A 15717-nucleotide genomic window follows, 5' to 3' on the forward strand; every position below is an offset into this window, starting at 1 on the left:
GTGCGCGGTAAGAGGCAGGACTTACTGTCTGCTGCTGTGCTGCCATTGGGCAGAGAGCCCAGATCAACAACCATGCCGTCCAGACAGACGTTGAGCTCCCCTCCTGCCACAACCGAGCCTTTGTTCTCCGTCTGCAGAACCAGACTCAGCTGGACGTTCTCCACTAGAGGGAGAGAGCACACACACACGCACACACACACACACACAAACATGGTGAAGGAATGAGTGATTAAGAAAAGGAGAAAGTTGTGGTGAGAGGGATATAGGGGGAGGAAAAATGTAATTGGACATCCTTCCTTAAGAACTTCCACTCAGGGGTTTAGACATTGTCTTCATTCATCACGCATGCATGTGATTACATATGGAGTAAAATCAATTAATTCATTGTGTTTGCTATTTAAAAATAAAAGACAGTTAAGATAAGGGTAGAGGCATGATTACATTATAATGCCCCCACTCCTCTTTGGGCTCTGTGGCTGGATCCAGCTGCAGACATCTGCACTGACAGCTGTGTCAAGGTGAGCTACATTCACTAATCAAATTTGAAAAATAAATAAAAAATTATCACATCACCTGGCCCTAATTGAGCAAACAAGTGAGATCCCACTTGTATTAGAGCGCTGCAGTGCTGCGCTTCAGCTGGGGTCGAGTTATACGACGCAAGCTGATCTGCTTCAACACCAGGGTCAGGACATATGGCCTGTTATTGTACGAATTACTTTTTTATGAAGGTCTGTGTCAAACAACTAAACAGAAAAAGGAGATTTCTTAAGCAAGTTGGTTCAAAAATGTCAAAACCGTCAAAGGTAACAAAATTAAGTCTTGTAAGGATTTGGGTCAAACATCACTGACCCAGTGGTTCAGCCACAGAACTTTGTACTTATCCTTATGTTTGCCTATTTTTTCTACAGCATCAAATTTATGAGTAAAATGTTCACTTGGGCTTAGTGATGCACGGTATGTTGCATCAGTCAATATCAGTCAGCCACTGCTACAAAGACAAAATAAATGACAGCTGTGTCCAAGCAGAATTATGGACAGAGAGGAAGAAAAAGAAAAAGGTGCACAAGATGCAGGGATAACCTCAGCCTGGAGAGAGATGGGAGCAAAACAAATGATCTGAAAAGATTTCAGAGTTAAGTTTTAAGTGAAAATGTTCAAACTACCCAAGAGTCACATAATATATCTGTGCAGAATATACCTTTTTTTTTCTTCTTTACCCCAAGCCTGAGTGCATTTTCTTACTTTTGCCATCGTGTGTGCGCAGAGTGTCCAGGAGGTCTATGGTAGCGCTGCCCAGTAGCTCCTTCCTCAAGGTGTGGCAGCTCCACAGCTTTAGATCCAGATGGCTCTGAGGCGTCACATTGCTGCAGCACACAAGGAAACAATGCAAGCTGCATGAGAATGCACTTGCTTGAGCAGTTTATCATATGTGCAGCTCTATTTCTTTGACTTTTAAAATGATATCAAAGGTCAGTTTTATTTATAAAGCACTTTAAAAATGGGTTCCAAAGTGCTGTGTGATATTCATAAAACCACATGTGAAAAAAACACATTGGAATAAAACACAATAAATAAAAAAGACAGAGTAGATTACAATGTCACATCTCACATAAATGCCAACGTTTCTGGGTTCCAACTTGAGATGTGGTGTTTTTAATAATTTGGAGATGAAGTGAGGAAGATTAGTCCTTTTTTATGTATAGTGAGGGACAGTAATCTACACACGTTGTAACAAAGACATGGATAAACTTTTCAACGCCTTCAGTATAGAAACTATATTTTACCTTTTCTAAAAGGTTCAAATTAAAAATGCTTGATTTTACATGATAAATCCAATTTTCAAACAACCATCAAAATGACACCAAGACTCCTAACAGAGGAAGATAAAAAAGAAAGGTTTGCTAATCAAAGTTATCCACAGCTATGAACTCCTCATTTAAGCTGGGGAAAGTTTTCTCCTGCACCGAGATTATTTTAAAACTCAGATGAGCTGTGTGTGTCTGTGCGAGTTGCTCGTACAGGGTGAGGTCTTCGTTCCACTGCAGCTCCAGGTGTCCGGTGCGTTTGCCTGTTTTTTTGGTTTCACTGGTCAGGCCATCGGCAGTCACCTCGACGAAGGAGTTGAGCCGAGAGTGACGGTTCGGCAGCTTTGGGGACTGGGGTTTTGCAGACACCACTGTGAACAAACAAGACAAAAGATGAGTCAGTCACAACAAAAATCTTGCTTTGATTTTTTAGAATGGTTAATGAGGAGGAGACAAAACCAGAGCAACATTTCTATGTGCTGTTAAATTATCACAAAAATAAAAAAGTTCAATAGGTTTTAGACAGCTTGATCAGAACATAGGTGAAAGTTTTACTTTAAAATGACAGATTAAGATAACAGTAATGTCACAGATCAAAATCAAAACGATTCTAAAGGTGATCAGAAAATACCCTTTGATATTCTATGTAAAAAAAAAAAACAGTCAGTATAAAATATGTTTTCATAACGCAAAATGAATACACAACTAGGCCCGTCACAATAAATTAATTAATTGCATAATAAAAAGAAGAAACACAATAGTTTTCATTTGCTTAATTTATTGTTTTTCTCTTTTTTTTACTAAAAATTGAGTGATAAAAGTATTCAGTCTGTTGTTTTGGTCTCAGTTATTCCTTTTCTGTAAACAATTTAGTTTACAGAGACGTCATAGTTCTAGTTGTTGTTTGTTTTATTTATTTTGGATATTTCAAATGTCTTCCAGTTCCAGCATTCAATTGTTCATTCGAATTTAAAGTTTATTGAATCTTGAGAATGTGTTCTTGCATTATTGTGCCATTGTTACTATTATATTACTTGAAAATGATCTCAAAACAATATTATCGTTTATCTCAAGAAGTTCTGGGACAATTTATCACCCACCAAAATGTGTTATTATGACAGGCCTATACAATATAATATGTACAATATCATATTTGCTGAAAAAATTTTATTGTTAGTATCAACCACGGGTACAACCTTAAAAAAAAATAAAAAATAAAAAATACATTTTGATTAAACAGAAAATTCAGATGTAGTAATTACATAAATATAGGGTTTTATTTATACCGAATTAGTAGCTTAATTAAACTACTATTTAATCATAAACCTCTCCTTGGGTTGCCATCTTATCGTGGTGGAGGGGTTTGATCCAATGATCCTAGGAGCTGTGCTGTCTGGGTCACCCAAAGCAGACACCCAAATTGGAGATTTGGTCACCCAAATCTCCAATTCTACTTTGGCGCTTAATTTGTTTCAGTAATGCACTTGGGTGCAGTTCTATGATCAACAATAACTATGTGTTGAGTCTTTTTCATGCTAGACAAAGCACAGCCCGAAGACCCCTTATGATGGACAAGAACTTTGGACATGGTGTTCCCTCGCCCTGACGCAGGTCACCGTGGCCCTACTCTGAAGCCAGGCCTGGAGGGAGGGCACGACGGCGAGCGCCGGGAGGGACTCAGAGTAGAGCCGCTGCTCCTTCATGTTGAAAGGAGCCAGGTAAGGTGGCTCAGGCATCTGGTCAGGATGCCTCCTGGACGCCTCCCTGGTAAGGAAGGAGGCCCTGGGGAAGACCCAGGACACGCCGCTCCCGAATGGCCTGGGAACGCCTTGGGATTCCCCGGAAGAGCTGGAAGAAGTGGCTGGGAGAGGGAAGTCTGGGCCTCCCCTCTGAAGCTGCTACCCCCGCGACCCGACCCCGGAAAAAAGCTAAAGAAAAACGAACGAATTAATGAATGAAGTAATTAATTAATCATAAATCTCCAATTCTACTTTGGCGCTTAATTTGTTTCAGTAATGCACTTGGGTGCAGTTCTATGATCAACAATAACTATGTGTTGAGTCTTTTTCATGCTATTAATACAATGTGCTTTAAATATGAATTAAAGTATGCAACCATTAAATGATTTAAATCTTTATTTGAAGTGCCTGCAGTAATTTGTCATAAAGTTTGTGTCTCAGCTTGCTCAGGATGCACATGGCCTTTTTTCAGTGTTGGGGCGACAAACCAGAATACAAACACTGCCCTCTAGAGGCATAAAAGAAAACATGCAGTATTACTTGAATCCTAGTACTCTGTGTGTACTATCCTGACTGTTTTGGGGTTTTGAAATTGTTTACATGTTCTGACAATCTTATCAGAGCTTGTTGTGGTTCGAAAACGCTGAGGAGCTCATCGTGACAGAACGACCAAAGACAAGTGTATAAATATATTGCAGACAAGACATGAGGAGATCTAATCTGGCCGAGACATGTTGACGTCTGTGCTCCAGCACATCGGGCAAAACAAATGTGAATCACTGCAGTTAGGAGGAAATGATAGAAAGATGGCACAAGGCCAGTTATGGAACAACCAAAGCAGGTCTCAAGAGCATTCAATGATAAGGCGAGGAGATGAATGGCCTTTTTATGAGGCTGTGAGTCAGAGGTGACATAAAAAACATAATAATAAAAAAACACTACTGGTCAAGTCGAGCTTCACTGCCAACACAGTTATAAGAAAAGCTGTATTTTGCAAGATTTATTTCATCATTAGAGCCATCAGTCGATCCAAAATGTTAACAAACCTCAAACATTATACAGTCATTTCAAAATACAAAAATTAAGACAAAATTTGAATGCACAATTATTGACCAACTATGAGAATGCCAATCAAAAACTATTTTGACTTCTGTTCTTACATCTATAGTTGCTCTGTAAAAAAAAACTAATGTACTTTATAAACACAAATTTATCTTTACTATCACTATCATTATTAGCATTTCACCAGTTGCATTTTTCTGGGGAAAAAAAATCACTGATTACAGATCTTTAAAAAAACCTGACCTGCCAATTCTAATTTTGGCTGGTAACCATTTTTCTTGTTTGTTTGAAATGTTAAACATACCAAGAAAGTCACTGATTGGGCAACAGTGAGGTGACCATTGTTCACTGGAAATGAGCAGACATGAGCTGGTGACCCAGTCGATTTGTCAAATCTCTCATGGGAGAGCAGAAAGGGTCAGCAGCTGATTTTGTGACTTTTGCAGAAGTTGATAAGGGCAGTGGATGAGATTAGCTTCACATATAAATATTGGCTGATCACCAATCTCCCAAAATTGAGAAAATTGGTGTCACTAAGTCGGCTGGCCGACAAATTGGTGCACCCCTAATTATTATGCACAAATGAAAAGACCAAATTAGTTTAATTTCTAAGAAGCCGTGCTTAAATTGACAAACTCAGAAACTTGATGTGAAAATCCATCTGATAAGCAGCTGTCTACTTTTACCAGCATGTGGTACCAGTTGCTAACACAATTACAAAGTAGCAGTTTTATGCTCAGATGTGTCGTGTGATTTTTCAATGCAATGTTCACCATACCTGCCTTAATACAAGACCTCAGATTGTTTCTGCATCTGATTCTGCAACTTAAGTTTTTATAAGAAGCTTGTAAAACCGCAGCCCTGGGCAAGCTGCACATTCTCTCCCAAAACACGTATCCACTCACTCACAGTGAACAGTTTGACAGGTGGAAAAAGACTGAACACAAAGTTTCCTGGCAAGCAAAATTCACCAAAGCAGAAAATGTGCCCTCTGCAATTATTGGTACATCTGGCAACGATGTTCAAAAAGCGTTAAAAAATCTTTAATAACTGTGAAAAGCAAGAGATCTGAAGATAAAATCCCACAAGTGTAATTTTCTTAGCGTCTCTTCAAAACAAACCATTTAAACAAGGCAGATGTGTGCTGATCTCCATAGATTGGGAAATTACTATGGAAATGGCTACTGACCTATGTTAGAACAGAGAAAATATTGCCCTGCAGTGGTGAAGGTGAAACTTTATGAGGCAGCATGATCAGCTTTACAACCATTTCTGCACTCAGCTGAACGTCAGCTGTGTGTATTATATTGAATGTTGCGTGTTTTTTTGCACCAGTCAATCAAGATTAGATTTGAACCATTTTCCCGTAATCATTGGGTTAAATACTGAAAGTCACACATTTGTTGCTATTTAAATAGGAAGAACAGTCTGTCAAATCAAAGCAGGACATTTTAGGTGCTAATTAGCTCTTTACCTTTTAGGATCAGCTGAGACTTCTCGGGGGTCTGGGCACTGCCAGGTCGGGTCACGCTGGCAGCCGCCATAACATCACAGCTCTGTAACACAACCACAAAAAAATAAATAAAAGCGCACAACATTAAACAATATGTCTCCTGATCGCTTTTAAACCAGAGGTGCTTGATGTGAGGACTCTATCCCATCTGTGTAGGGGAGAGTTACCATATAATTGCTAAACGGTCTCGGAGACACATTAGTCAATGAGATTACAGCCGAGGCTGTAATCTGAACTGATCGCTGCGATTTGTCTTTCCGACAATTTGAATCGTCGGAAAACTCTCTGCACTAAGTCTGCAGAGGGTTTCTGTCTACACAGGCTCAAATAAACATTTATTTCCTTTTTTGTTGCTTCCAATTGTCTAAGAATCAATAACAAAGAATGAAGTAGACTGAAATTAGTGGAACAACACTGGATGTGAAAAACTCGCTCCTCTCTTCCTTCTCCGTCATTTTGTCTCAAACAACCCGTTTGAGCTTCAGCGTCTTGGTCAATAAAATTATAATTCAACTTGGTTTATTTACAGACTGCCAATCACAACAAATTTCATCTTAATGAAAAGAAATTCATCCTATTTTGATGCTGAAATAGTCAAATTAAGAGACAGATTTACACTGAATTAAATGCATTCAAATTCAATCCCACTTATTAATGCAATCAAGTTTAATGTAATATGTCAACTGGGTAAAAAAAAGCATCTGAAGAAATGCTGCCAAATAAATCAAATTCACAACTTCACCTAAATCTTTCAAACCGAACAAGCATGTGGCGACAGTGGACATATGACTGCACTGAGATATTGACTTTTCAGCACTCTCTCATATTGAGCATCCGCAGCATTAGGGTCCTGTGCAGGTATGAAGATCCAACTAATATTAAAATGAAAACAAAACAAAACAAAACAAAACTCAGTTGTCACTTAATTTAAACAATCTCAGTAATTGTAATATCATCCAGGGTTATTTTTTAACTGAAACATTTGCAGCCTTTTCTGAAGTTCCATTATTTGGGGCAACTGCCTGTTTAATATTATGATGTCTACAGATATCACAACAGAAAATATATATATATTATTTTCTTTGAGCAGCATGGTCAATGTCACAGCAGAGGTTTGGGCCTCATCAGCTTCACCTTGAGCAAAGTCATAGTTAAATGCTGCAGAGCTTATCTGTAAGAAAACCGCAATGCACAACGAGGCTGCAATCAGCTAAGATGCTGTCGTTTCTACAAACTCTTATCAAGGTAAGGTTTGTCACTCTGCTGGTTACATTTCTGTTCACTAACCCAGAGCTTGCACTTAAATTTGGCTTACTCTATAAAATTTGTCAACTGTTTAAGATTGCAACATCTTCTTTTCATCAACTTCAATAACAGACCCACTATAAAACATTTGGTTTAGTACTTGATACGCCACTTAACTCCACCAATGAAAAGATAAATAACCTTTAAATTATAATAACATTTAAAAACTAGAAATGAAAACAATTTAAAATATTCAAAATAAATAAAGAAAACAACAGAAACAACAAATAAAAGTAAATAAACACCAAATTGATAACTTTTGTTATTCAGCTTTTGGTAAAAAGAGAAACAAAAGAGAAAAAACAACAAAATCAAGCAAATGAAAACTATTGAGTTTCTTTTATTTTACTATGCCATGTATTGATCTATTGCGACTGGCCTAGCATTGGCAGATTATTATTTATAGCTATAAATGAAATAAATTATCATTTATAGCTATAAATGAAATAATCTGCCAAAGGATCTGGCACTTTTTCAACAAAATTAAGTAACTATCTACTTAAAATAAACTGCTATGTCTTGTAAGTCCATTTTATCTTCATACTTTTGTCTTAAGATACTTGTACTCAAAACTAGACCAAAATACTTGGGTCAGATTTTGTCGTTTTAAAGCGTTATTGCTCAGACAAAAAAATAAAAAAAGACATAGTAAACAAAAAAGTAATGAGGAAAAGCTCCAGACGTCTGTATGATTAATCTATCGCTCTGCACAATACATACGTTCATAGTTATTATTACATCAGTTTGTGCAATATTATGGTTACAATGGAGTGATTGACCGAATTCATCCTTTAAATAATTTTGGTCAGCTGCACAGCCTCTTTCTGACCTTGATGTCTCCACAGCAGACATAGATTTTATTGAGTGACTGAAATGTTATTCGGTTCAGTTCTGTTTATTTAAAAAGCCTCCATTCAAAACAAATGTCGTCTAGATGTACTTTACAAAAAGAACATTTCTGGTCGCAGCATTCTTTTTAGTGGGATTGTTGTTGCTTTCAACAACAGTGGAAACGTAAGAAAAGATGAACCTCCAGTCAGCCAAGCGGACAATGGAGTTCATCGCGAAGAATGAAATAGGAATCCCGATCAACTACCAAACGGTCAAGAATGATTTAGCACATGTATGACTAAAAATTTAGTACATGTATGTTCTCCTATTAGCCTCGGGGCTTAAAAAATATATTCGCCATTGCATCAAGATGAGCCTGGTTAAAATCTGGAGCTCATCCCGTCATTTCCAATCACTAAACCAAAAAGCATGTTTTCCATTGATTTCTGAGGGGAGCTATCCAGACATACTTAAGAATAAAAACAAAGTTAATGATGTGAAAGTGGTCCCATTCTACCGATTATATTGCATCTCCACTGAAGTTTGCCTCCAACTCTTTGCAGCTGCAGACCTAATCAGGTTCATGGTATTCGGTTGTTTTCAGCGGCATTAATTCTGTAAAACTATAAAGGTCTTGCAGTGTATAATCTTAGAAACAGTTAGATATTGGCAGCTTGCTTGAAGAAAACAAAATAATAATTAACAAAAACTGTGAATGTATCATAAATAATATAAATCTGTGTGTGAAGCTGGTCCTGACTGAGAAAGAAAGACTCGGGTTTTTCATCATCAGAGTTAGGGACGTGTTGAGAGAAGGACGTCAGCACATAATGGGAAGTTGAATACATTGGCTTGCTTTATTATTGATATTATTTTTATAATACCAATTGTGTCATGGAGGATACCAGCACAACAGGAAACGTTGGCTCAAATTGTCTTCCTATTTTCTGCCATAATTCAATTGAAATCCACAAGACGGCCCAGAATAACTTATTGTTCTGTACCATCAAAAATGTATTGCCAAAGTCAAAACACAACGCGTCTCTCCTCTTTGAGGCAAACTTTTAAGAGCCGAGTTTTGTAGAAAAATGTGCAAATACTGAGTGCTGCATCAAGGTGACTAATGCTGTCATCCCAGCCTGGGGCCACATGAAACTATGATACATAGCTGGAATATTTTTGGTTACGATCAAAGCAGATAACTGGGTGTTGATCCAACAATAAACAAACAAAAAACCCACAACCAAAGGTCACCGCCACAACCGCAGATGATCCGATGGGATTTGTCACAACAAAAGAGGACAACATGACCTCTTATCCACTTTGCAAACCAAGCTGACCGGCTGAGCAGAATGTGGATATTCTGTTCGGAACCGACTTCAGTTTCATTTAAACTGTCAAATGTGTGTTGTTGACGAACAGACTTGCGCTCAACCTAATAAACACCCATGGAAGCTGCGCACAAAACACAAACACGGAAGACGATTGAGGTTCGCACCCCATAGTCAAGGGATGATTAGGACCCGGCAACACTTCCGGCACGTCTTTTTCAAAATAAGACAAAAGAGGAGCGCGTATCGACAAACCCAAACGGCTTTAGGATACTTTACAGTGCGTGCACCATTCTCTTTCCTACCTTTATTATTTCACTGTCAACTGTATCTCCGATGTAATGTTAAGGGAAAAAACATGTGGTTAAAGGACATGAGTATAAAACGTATAAGGTTACATTGACAAGGCTGAAGAAAAAAACCTAGATGGGGTATTATGTATAATGAAACAATTAACGTTAATATAATTTTTAACAAATTTGTCTTTTTGTGACCACACAGCTTTTTGTTTGAATTTCTTTACGCTTTATAAAATAAACAAATGCCACACGTCATAGGAGAAGTACGTCCTTAACTTTGAAGAGCGCTCTTCCTAACATCCGGTCCGACGCGCTTACATTCAGCGAGCTTGATGCTAAGGAGGCTAACTGTTAGCCAGCCAGCTCCATAAGGGGATTTCACAAAAGGACACACCGGCAAATGTCGTTTTCACCACCCGGGAGCAGGCGGAGCCGTGCTTATAGCGGCGTCTCGTATGTCAGTAAGTGACAGGTGAATTGACATGCCGGAAATTGAGGCGAAGCAGTGATAATTTGCCTACCTTGTTCGGCTGTGCTCTGCCGTTGTCGCTACTGAACTTTCATTTCCGCCTGTGACAAAACCACGTGACCGACGCAGCGTCGTTGTGATTGCACAAAGACTTGTGGGTCGTATCGGTAATAATAAACACCAATCAGCATATGGAATACCTTTCCACATGAATGAGCTGATGTGAGCGCGCTGGATTACTGCAATTAACTTGTCAGGTAGGTGAGAAATAAAAAGCTGACGTGGATCCAGGGGCGCTGCTAGGCAGACAAATGTAGAGGGGCAACACTCCTCTCTTCTGCCACCCATTTGTAATGCTGTTAAAGGTGACAATGCAAAGGTAGATATTTATCATTAGCAGGAACTGACTGGAACTTGTCATACAAATGTGATCTAAATGAGATTGGTGCTGTTCCCTTAATCTCTATCGCAGTGATTGAGCATGTCACCAGACTGGTCAAATGTAACACTGCCCTCATGTGGTGCTGATATTTATCTTCCTTATCCAAAATAAGTGGATTTTTTTTTTATCTGAAGCATTCATTATATTACACAGAATAAAATATTAAAAAATAATTTAAAAAAACCCTCTAATCTAAGTACAGTATCATTCTTTAATCTGAAAACATCCACACTATTATTAACTTTATATAATTTCTTTTTGCTTTCTCGTCACTGATATGCAAACCATTCGTCTCCCTTTTAGTTTGGTCAGACCCGAGCTCCCTCACGTTGTGAAAACATTTGACTGAACGCCTGTTTTCTATCTTTTTAGCATTTCAATCGTGTGTCCAGGATTACATCCAATAATGCAACAAGTCTCTTATGAAAGTTATATATTGCAGCTTCAAGAGAAAGAAGCTGCTGCATTAATACAAGGCATTAGCTTAACAATAAAAGCAAATATTAAAAAAAACAAATTTATTATTTTTTTTAAAAGAAGCAAATAAACAAATAAACTCTTGAGAAACTGAGCATGCGTCACATTTTTAAGCTAACAGTTTCTTCTGCAATACAACTCCCCTCTGTTGAGCGAGAAAAACGAACACAAATTAATTTAATATTACAGATGAATCTGATCCAGTAGATCTGGGCTCAGTCTACAGAGAGGAGGCAGTTGCGTCTGAAAAGACATGTTGAGGTTGAGCCTCCGGCAACAACAAAGACGTCTTCAGTTAATGGTGAGGACGTCACTCTGGATCTCATGGCTCAGCTGCGTCTGCAGGTCGCTGAGCTTCTTCTTCAGAACCGCCAACGCCGACATGACGATGGTCTCCGGCCGGAGGGAACCACAAGACTCCACGTTGAAATAAAATCTGGGGGGAGAGTCAAATCTCACATGTGTTCAAGGTTTCCGTCGAGCCGCAGGGACAATTAAACAATAAACACAGGCAAGAAATTCAGCAATTCAATTGTAATGGTTCTGCATTGCCAGGTAGATAGAACATGAAATCCAGCAAACTATTCTAAGAAACTAGTTGAAGGAGAACAAAAACTTTGGATTAAGCCAGACTCTTTCAATTGTATATTGGTTTTTCAACTCCAAAGCACTTTACACTATGATCAGTCATTCACCCATTAGTACACACATTCACATACTGATGGGGGTAAACTACATTGTCATTACAGCTGCCTTAAGCCAGACTGATATGAGCCAATTTCATAGTATTTGTTCTTCTAAATACTAAGGAAATGAATGTAAACTTCTGAATTTAACAAACATTTTTTCTATTATTTAGCAAATAGACATAATTTAGGTATCCTAATTATAACTGGAGAGTTAAATCTAGTTCAGAGACAAAAGAGACAGTGAGGGAAAATAAGGTTAACTATGCTTTTATACAGTTTATGAAAAAGTTTGGTTCCAAATAAATTTGCCTTTTTATTATTTTACTGTCCAAATTTTTAACTTCATAATTTTCCAAACTTGCCAACACAGAGAAATTTCCATGTCCACTGAACATGCATAACATGTGTTAATGACATGAACAGGTAAGAGCCAAACTATTGGCATGTAATCATACAAACAGTCCAGTTTTGCTGAAGACATATCAAATACTTAAACTTTATGCAAATATCTTATCCGTAGACTGTTTGCTCACCTTTCTGGCTTTCCGTTGGGGTCATAGGGCGCCTGAACTTCATCTTCCTCAATCTCTGAGTATTCACTCTTTGGCCTAAGAAAAACCACACCATTCCACCGCTGATTAAATGATCAACTCTAGTACTTCACAGTGACGTTTACTAAAATGAATACCTACCATTCCTCGGGTCGTGGATAGACTGTGTGCCTCAGTGCGTTGTCCGGGTCATACTCGAAGGAAACCCCAGCCGTCGGGTTCCACTTGGCGTGCTCTTTACCGAAGCCCTTCTTGGCGTACGCTCTCAGTCGAAGCTCCTGACCTTTACGGAGCTTCACCAGCAAGATGTCTAACACGGACAACGCAACAGGGATGGAAATTATTGAAAGATAGTAGCAGAAAAGGCTAAAACAGGTCGGTGAGGCAAGATCTGAGGGTACCATCCTGCTCGACGTAGTCGTTCGGGTCATTGTCTCTGCTTCTGGAAGTGACCTGGAAAATCAAACAACTTCAGATTCCTTCCCTGGTCCACATCCTACGTACTGGACTGTCAGCTGTGAAAACGCCCTAAAAGACTCACGGGGATCACTCTGGGGTTGTTGGAGAGCAGATCGCGAGAGGTGACGTGACGCGTTTGGTCCTCGGTGCAGCGGACGTCCAAGGTCAGTTCCACGGAGCATTCTGGACAGAAGTCGTCACAGGTGCAGTCCTGCAGGAGGAGCAGACGGGTACATACTCGGTTTCAACAACAAACTAGCGTTCTTCTTAGTCTGAGCAGTTTTCCTTTTTTGTCACGGTTTACATTTATCACCAACAGAACCTCTGGTTTTCACACACAAAAAAGAAAATAAATGAAATTCTGCATGCAAAGGACATTTTTTCTTTGTTGTTTTGAACTTATAGACTGAAGCTGCAAAAGAAACTGGATTGAAGTCAGATTGGTTGAAAGATTTGCATGTGTGTGCTGGGCGGCTCAGTTGGTACAGAAGCTGTAGTCCTCAATGAGGTTGTCCTGGGTTCGATGCCCAGGCTTACTAGCTATAACCCGTTTCTTCCCCATTTATTGCTCAATAAAGGCAGCTAGCCTTAAAAAAAACTTTTAACAAGCAGGATCATCAGGATAAAAGCAGAATAATCTTCAGTTAGCTTAAAATAATGACTAGCAACATATTTAAAAGCTTTTATTACTTTATTACTGATGTATCAACATAAATGTTGGTACAAATTTCAGATGTTATCTGAAATATTCTATTTCTAACATCCATAGTTTTGTTTGTGTAAACACTTAGTTGAGTAATTTGTCCCAACATGTAAAGTTTTACCAATATTCACCATTCACACAAATGCTTTTATCACTCCAGGTTAGTTATAGGAGTCCATCCATCCAAACCCGGTTATACGGCACGCATCTCAGGAGAACCGATGTCTAGGTACAAACCTTTAGCTTTAGCTGTTCCTGCTTCAGGAGTGTGGCAAATTTAGACTCAGTTAACCCCCCCACTCTCCAAATAAAATTTTAAAACATTCAGTCTAAATGGCTCATAGTAGCACTGTGACACTGACACTAGGAACGCTGTTTTATGTGCAGATTGTGTTTTGCTTTATTTCCTTTTTGTGTGTGTTTTTTATGATTTGCTTTATTTATTTTTTTTTCTGCGGTTGCCCTTTAAGATGTTGTAAAAGCTCCCATAAATGTTAACCGATTTATTCTGTACACAATCAGCAAAAATCTTCTTCCAGGTCACAGGCTTAGACTCAAACATTTATTTATTTACTATTTATTTTCCCAAACAGCTTTGAGCAACATCCGTTTTTTTTTTTTTTTTTGTCAGCTGCAACAGTCCACTCACCCTTGAGTACTGCATCTTATCCACTATGTCGTCGCTGGTGAGGGGAATGAGACCTGGAGACACAGCGAGCAGATTAGTGTTCAGGTCTCTGCTCATAAATTGCCTGCTATGCTGGATGGAGATACACACCGACTCTGTGCGCGATGAACTCGTCGTGCAGCACCGATGAATTGGCGTCGATCTGGATCCAGTCGATGGCTGAAAAAAAAAAAAAAACAAGAAAAAAAAAACTACGAGTTAAAGTGATGCAATTACTAATTATTAAAGGCTATGATGGGCCAAAGATGTTACTTTACCTATAGTGGGAACTTCTGACATGAAGACTCGACGGAGAGAGTTTGCAACCCTGAAAGCAAGAGAGAGGGGAATAAAAGGTGTAAGATGTGGTGCAGCTGTATGTATGTTTTGTAGGCCTGACCTCTATTTTCTCTTTTATGTTTTTGTATCGTCTCGTGCTTCTATTTAAGCACACTAGGACAATGGGCGCCCTAATCCCAATACAGCTATAAAAAGAGGGTAAATAAACACTCACGCCAAATCCGTGTTTTCGATAACAAACTTGACATTTTCGTCTGTCAATTCTGTTATTTTGACCGTCGGCTGGTTAGCATACGGCATCCTTAAAGGTTATTCTGTTTAAAAATGACGAGCGCTGCGCCGCCTCGGCTTTTAGGCCTCCCGGAAGTGGCTGCTGAGCTGATTGGCTCAGCGGAGGAGGCGGGACTTCAAGGGGCTCCTTCCGTGGATTTTCAAAATAAAACTCCGATGGTCTTTCTGAAACAGGGGTCCGTAACCTTCGCAGTTAATGTTAGACCTTTTTATTTATTTCATTCACAAACAAATATTTTTGTTTTTGGATTTCACAATGAAGAAAAATAAAGTTTTAGTAGAAAGAATTTGAATGAGTTTCTTTCTGTGGGATGTTGAAATTTATGGAAGATGGGAAAAAAGTAAATAGTTTCCAACTTAATGACACAAAAGACAAATCTGCAACATCACTAGTGTTTTTAGTGTGATTATGTTATTTTTTAAAATAAAAAAGTACTTAAACCAGCATTTGTTATGAAATTTATATTGGAAACAGACTACTAACTTTTTAATCCTGTGTTAGGTTCGGTTGCAGACCCCCAGCTGTTCTTAGTCATTGATTGAGGTTGAAACTTGACAACAAAACAAACAAAAAAAAAAAAACTGTAACTGATCTTTTTAGTCTGAAAAAAATATTAGGCTCTTATTTCAAACCTTGCAACATAAAGAAGTAAATATTTTGCACTACTGAACTGGTAAAGTTAAAAATATATATATCTACATAAAGAAAATCATGGTTACAACCCTAATTTGGACACTAAGCTGCATAGATCTATTGTTCAACTTGCATTTGTGAAAAAAC

General features: G+C 38.6%; 2 protein-coding genes across 3 annotated transcripts in view; both read right to left on the reverse strand.

Annotated features, from left to right (window-relative positions):
* The window catches only part of wwp2 (WW domain containing E3 ubiquitin protein ligase 2), a 54596-nt gene extending 44138 nt beyond the window's left edge, over positions 1 to 10458 (reverse strand). For both annotated transcript variants that reach the window (XM_055031566.1, XM_055031557.1), the window contains exons 1-5: positions 10410 to 10458; positions 6084 to 6165; positions 2023 to 2179; positions 1246 to 1367; positions 26 to 163 (exon numbers count right to left, since the gene is read on the reverse strand). In XM_055031566.1, the coding sequence (XP_054887541.1) occupies positions 26 to 163; positions 1246 to 1367; positions 2023 to 2179; positions 6084 to 6153 (487 nt within the window). In that variant the 5' untranslated portion in view covers positions 6154 to 6165; positions 10410 to 10458. The remainder of the gene's footprint in view (positions 1 to 25; positions 164 to 1245; positions 1368 to 2022; positions 2180 to 6083; positions 6166 to 10409) is intronic.
* An 846-nt stretch (positions 10459 to 11304) lies between these two features.
* On the reverse strand, positions 11305 to 15012 carry polr2c (RNA polymerase II subunit C). The gene is made up of 9 exons (XM_055032932.1): positions 14860 to 15012; positions 14624 to 14673; positions 14457 to 14525; positions 14328 to 14380; positions 13058 to 13186; positions 12918 to 12969; positions 12658 to 12826; positions 12499 to 12573; positions 11305 to 11712 (listed from the first exon to the last, which is right to left on the reverse strand). Exons 1-9 carry the CDS (start codon positions 14943 to 14945, stop codon positions 11568 to 11570), a joined length of 828 nt encoding a protein of 275 aa, XP_054888907.1. The 5' UTR covers positions 14946 to 15012; the 3' UTR covers positions 11305 to 11567.
* Positions 15013 to 15717: the final 705 nt, after the last annotated feature.

This window comes from Poeciliopsis prolifica, unplaced genomic scaffold (assembly GCF_027474105.1).
Source record: "Poeciliopsis prolifica strain line A6 unplaced genomic scaffold, Auburn_PproV2 SCAFFOLD001, whole genome shotgun sequence".
Classification (NCBI taxonomy): Eukaryota; Metazoa; Chordata; class Actinopteri; order Cyprinodontiformes; family Poeciliidae; genus Poeciliopsis; species Poeciliopsis prolifica.

Coding starts and splice junctions, on each gene's coding strand:
- polr2c (XM_055032932.1), bottom strand. CDS start 14,945: ATGCCGTATGCTAACCAGCCGACGGTCAAAATAACAGAATTGACAGAC. Junction 14,381..14,456: donor GTTCATCGCGCACAGAGTCG/GTGTGTATCTCC, acceptor CTGTGTCTCCAG/GTCTCATTCCCCTCACCAGC. Junction 13,187..14,327: donor ATAAGATGCAGTACTCAAGG/GTGAGTGGACTG, acceptor CTCCTCCTGCAG/GACTGCACCTGTGACGACTT.